The 5692-nt window shown below is 42.2% G+C and overlaps 1 protein-coding gene across 1 annotated transcript in view; it reads left to right on the top strand.

Moving 5' to 3' along the window:
- Positions 1-5137: 5137 nt before the first annotated feature.
- The window catches only part of LOC103354032 (alcohol dehydrogenase 1-like), a 17926-nt gene continuing 17371 nt past the window's right edge, over positions 5138-5692 (top strand). Inside the window, exon 1 of the mRNA XM_008277263.1 lies at positions 5138-5229. Within this exon, the coding sequence (XP_008275485.1) occupies positions 5212-5229 (18 nt within the window). The 5' untranslated portion in view covers positions 5138-5211. The remainder of the gene's footprint in view (positions 5230-5692) is intronic.

Below are 5692 nucleotides of genomic sequence, written 5' to 3'. Positions count from 1 at the left end.
CTGGTGACCTGTCCAGGGTGTCCCCTGCCTTCACCCTGAGTCAGCTGGGATAGACTCCAGCCCCCCGTGACCCTAGTGAGGATTAAGTGTTGTACAGATAATGGATGGGTGGACAGATCAATGGATATCTCACACTCAAAACTAAGTTTTATTTAACATTTCACAAGGATGTGTAAATTTCATGGCCGGATTAATCCCCTCAGGGGGTCGCAGGGCAAAGATTTGTTGTTGGGTCGCTACTGACTCACTGTCACAGTTTCTTTATTCACCCAGACAGCAGCCAGGGGCCAAATTCACAAAGGATCCTGTTTCCAAAAGTGCGACTTTTTGAAATTTTCTCAGCTAAGAAAAGAGTTGACCCTGTTGTTTTGGATGACTCATGTTTCATAAATTAATATACTCATCAAGTCTAATCAGGTAAAACTTTGTGCTGTATGTTCAACATCCCTGCAGGCAAACTGGGCTCTAAATGGCACATTTAAGTTTGATAAATTGTTCTGAAAATGTACTTGCACTGTAAAGCTGCATTTTTTTTTTTAAATGACAAGTAAAGAACTGACCTCCAGTGTTACTGGATTGTGTCAGTTTTTGATGAGATCTCTTTTCAGCTCCTTCACCATTACAAAAGATTGAGGCAATGTCTTTGTAACAGCTTGTTCTAACTATACCTCTCCAGCAGCTCCAGCTTATGTGTATAGGTGCTATAGGTGCTGTACATGTTTGAACTTCTAACCCTAACCCTTCAAACAGAGGTGTGGAAACATGATACAGCTTTATTTTATTGTAAACGTTCACTATCAGCTCAAATCAATTGACTTGAGTTCTTTTGAGTTTTTCTTATAGGTGTTATATTAAGGGTGTGTTTTCGAGTTTCCACATTTTGTCAATATTTGTTACAAAGACTGAAGATTTAAAATCCAGGGAGGGTGTATTTGCTAAGAACTGCCTGTTGTCTTTTATCTAAGACTTTGGACTTCTTTGGTGCTAGTGCAGTCATGATAACCTATGATAAACTATTTATATCACTATTTCTACAGGGCACTTCACACTGTTTGTGTTTCCTGTGCAGAAATGTAAAACCTGACATGTCTAAAGTGCCTAGTTAGACTAGAGTAGAACAAAATACAAGTTTACTATTATTGCTAAATAACAACAAAGGGCAGTTGAGTAATCACTTCATTTAACACTCTGCCATGTTGTGAATTGAACTAAATTTAAATATATACTGTCAACAATCGTCAACATTATTATTCTCATCTGACAGGTTTTAACTGAGCAGTGCTGCCAAACAAAAAGGGAGATTTTAGCAATATCCAATCAGCTTAAAGTAATAAAACCACGTACACTCGTTCTCAAACGCTAACAGGGTTGCCTTAGCAACAAATTTCCCCCAAACACTGCCGGTGTAGTAAAAACACAGACATTACCACAATACGATGTACTCTTTTACACTTTTTTCATACAACATGTATTATATTTTAACAGTAGCACATTTGTCAGTACTTCAATCCGTTTATTTATTTATGTAACAAAGGTCTCTGCTGGTATAACACTTAAATAAATAATAAATTCTATTCAACAGTCTCAGAATAACAACAGACTAATATTAAGTAGTAAATTCACTTTAGGTTTATTTTTTGTATCAGAAATGGTAACAACTGCATTGTTGAGGAGTAAATATCTACACAATCTGGTAGTTCAGTAAAGTCCTCAGTGTGTCGTCTCCTCCTGCCTGAGTGAGTTTGAAATCAAACACTGTCACACGTTACTCTGTGGAAACATCGTCTTCGTTATATTACTGTTTTTCCCTGAAGAAGTTCATCCCATACTGCACGCAACCATCATTGTTAGTTTCTCTTACACACACACACACACACAGAGGCTAACCAAAACATAAAATACACAATGTATGTCAGCAGATATATGCAAAAAAAACATAGATTTCGGGAACGTAAAGACAAGAATGTTCAAGCAACATTGACATTTAAACACTTAGATGAGCAGCAAGTGTCCGGTTAGAGAGCTTCTACATACTGGTGTATTGACTGTAATGGTTCATACAACAGTATGTAGAAGCTCTTTAACCAACATGATATTTTTTTCATGCTAAAACATAAAAAATGATTTTGGTCATGTTGGAATATTTAATTTTGTGAAAGCACTGATGGCTTATAATGGACACTTGCATCATTTAATGTGTATCAGTGTGTGAGTCGTGCTGATCCTAAGAAGGAGAAAGAAAGATTCAAGCAGGTCAAAGAGATCAAACTCAGGGAGGTTAAGGAAGGTCAGTTAGAAGGAATGTGGCTGCACACACACACACTTATCAGTACTTTACACCCATAAAAATACCACCCCCCTGTAGTTAAGACAAAGGAAAAGTACTGACATCCAGAGAGCGGGGGATGTTTTTTTGGGGAAGTTTCTCTTTACAGGGTGCGGATGCTGTGGATGCAACTTTTTATTCCTGCAGCACACAGAACTTCCTGAAGATGTGCCCGACTGGAGCTGTATGAAACATTGAATTTTGTCTAAATGACACATAACAATCACTTTATTAGACTGTCACATATTCTGTGGCAGAAAAGTTCTTTAGTGTGCAGTTTGAGGGGAGTTGAACGGTGGCTCAAGCTCTGGAGATGCAGCTGTGCCATTTGTCCCATTGAACTGATGTTACAAAAAAAATATCAGCTCCAAAGTAAGGATGTCTTATTTCACTAAATGCCTGTTGCCTCCACTCCTGTCCAACAATATGTTGCACAAATCTTCATCCTCCGTTTATAACAATCAGCCTGCATGCTGAGGCTGTTCATTTAGCACTGCTGCTGTTCATTTACTGGTCAGTCACATATAACCTGGGCTACAGCTGTAGGGGTTAACTGTGCACTTGGCTTGTATGTATTATTGTAGACTGAGTCGCAAAGTGTTGATGGAACTTTCACCATCATTCAAATAAAGCTGTCAGGACCACTGCTCCTGCCCCTGACTGGTTGACAGCCCTGTTCTCTCTCTACCTCTTCCTCTCTCTGGATGTGGTCGTGGCTCTGGCTGAGTAAGTGCCGATTACAGGAGTGGACACAGCTGTGATGGAGGTTGAGTCACCTGCACTCAATTATCCAGCCCTGCTATTTAAGCCTGGTTCAGACGTCTGCTCATCGCCAGAATGTAGACTCTCCTAAACCGCTCAGGCCTCCTGGTGAATGTTAGTAGTTCCAAAATCTGCCTTGGCTAGCATTGGTTTCCTCTGCCTCCAGCTCACTGACCAGCCTCCAGCCTTGTCTTCCTCCTGCCACAGCCGAGAGGATTCGTAGCCCCACTCCAGCCAAACCAGCTCCTCCTGGCTCAAGCTGGGTATTGGATTCCTCCACCTTTCCCCGTCAGCTCCAGCCTTTGTCTACAACCTCTGCCCAGCCACTGCCAACTCCATTCTGCTCAGCTCTGCAACTGTTCTGCCCTGCTCGTCCTGATTCCTGATTCCTGATTCCAGCCTCCAGCTTCAGAATCTCAGCCGGACTTGGATTGCCTAGACCAGATCCTGAAACTTGGCAGCTAAGTGTTGTAGTTTCACCTGTCAGCTGTCTACTATTGTTTTGCACACCCGTATCTGCTTGTAGCCCCAACTTAAGCTCTGCCTGCACTCTGCCAATAATTCTTAGTTTTGGTTTTCCAGCTCCTGTAGGCTACTGTTGTACTTTTGGGGCCTTTAGTTTTAGTTCCAGAGGAGTGGCAGCTTCTGTTGTAGAACTAGCAACCCTTAAGGTTTTCTGAGCTCTATGTGTTTTCTGGTCTGTGAATTCTGTAAATAAACTTGTTTAAGTCTCTAAGTTGGGTCTGTGTCTTGTGTCCGCATTCTGGGTTCACTGAGTAGAACAGAATACTTTGTTATTGATTCCCTATTGGGGGAAATTTATACGCCACAGTAGCATCAAAAAATATAGAAAGTACAAGAAAATAACACAGTAATATGCATCCTGGTGTCCACACACAGCAGGTCCAAGGCCCTACCATCTCCGGTTGGGCAGTCCACATACTGGCAGAATGTAGGGAGAGTGGTAGGGAGCGACGAATGATTTAAGTCTCCTGAGATGATGATCAGAGACTGACGGTGTGATGTTTGGGACACTGAACTATGGATGAGCTCACAGGCTGCAGCAGCATCAGCCGAGGGGGGATGTAAACTGTAATCGCCAGGACCTACGAAAACTCCCTCGGCAGGTAAAACGGCAGCAAACCAGCAGTTCAACATCCTTCATGTAGCGCTGCTCTGTAACACTAATGTGTCCAGCATTACACCATCTGTCATTCACATACATGGCGAGTCCCCAGCCTTTCTTCTCACCACTCTCCCTTCAGCTCCGGTCCGCTCTGACCAGGTGAAATCCGTCCAAAGTTACGAGCGAGTCCGGAGTGAGTTCGTTCAGCCATGACTCTGTGAACCACATGAGGCTGACCTCCCGATGCTCCCACTGCAGCCGGGTCAGCGCTGTTAGCTGTTAGCTCTTCCAGCCCGTTAGGGAGAGACCTCACGTTTCCCATGATGATGGACAGCTTGCAGTGTCTCCTCTTCATCCAACGCTTCATTCCTGCCCTACATCTCCTTTTCCTCCAGCTCATCAGGGATATCCGGTCTTTCCCACAATGGTAGCTTGGCCTGGCTCAGTGCCAACAGCTGTTCACAAGTGTAATAACAATAGAGCCATGGCTCAACGGCTCGCCAGACGCAGACCCCAAAAACTTGCAAAAAAAAGCATAGAAAAGACCAACAAAAATGCTATCTCCATCTCCAATGTTCCCGCACAGCTGTAAGTAGCCAAAAACACAGAAAGTAGGTAGGAGCCGCTGTAACTGGCTGCCACTCTCACAGCGCCATAGCAACAAAAAAAAAAGGAAGAAAGTTGTGCATTAACAGCACCAATATGTGATTTATTTATTTTTAAATCATCAATAATATCCAGAGTCTGATCTTAATCAGACTCTCTGGACTCTCTGCAAAGTCCAACTGGATGGTTGCATAACCGCTCATCCAGCAGCAGTATTTAATCAAATGCAGATCCAGTTCTCTTCTCCACCCTCAAAGTCTCAGCCCATCTGGATGTTTGCCGAACTCCTCATCCAGCAGCAGTATCCGGTTCTCCTTCTCGATCTACAGTCCAGCAGCTCTCCTCCTTCTCAGCTGCCTCTTTTTGTTTGAGTTCTATCTTTGCTTCAGATATGGCTACAGCTGGTAAGGTAGGTGCATAATTCTAAATGGGATTGTGTTTTTCAAAGTGTAATAATAGTGTAGGTAGTAAAACAAATCTATACACTTAACCTCACAGTAATAGATTTTACTTGGAAATACGACTTTCAAGTGTTCATAAAATGTTTGAGGTTCATTTAGTGGTTACAGTGTGGCTGGGTGCATCTAATGTTCCTGCTCATACCTGAAAATGCAATTAAAAAGTGTTTCAGCGCTCTCATGTGTTGTGATTAACTTACATCTCTTTGCATATGCATGTTTATTTCATTCTACTTGGAGTTAGTATTCTACCTACAATAAAATGTACAATAGTTAAATGCTTCAGTGAAATACTGCATGTCCTGATTCAACCTTTCACACAGTTTGAAAATATCCTAACTTTAGATAACTGTGGATACTATCATTGACCAAATGGTAGGAGGCCAAAAAACATAATAGTGAAGGCCAAAGAAC

Source organism: Stegastes partitus, unplaced genomic scaffold (assembly GCF_000690725.1).
Source record: "Stegastes partitus isolate 25-593 unplaced genomic scaffold, Stegastes_partitus-1.0.2 Scaffold93, whole genome shotgun sequence".
Taxonomy (NCBI): Eukaryota; Metazoa; Chordata; class Actinopteri; family Pomacentridae; genus Stegastes; species Stegastes partitus.
This window is presented reverse-complemented; position numbering and strand designations above follow the sequence as displayed.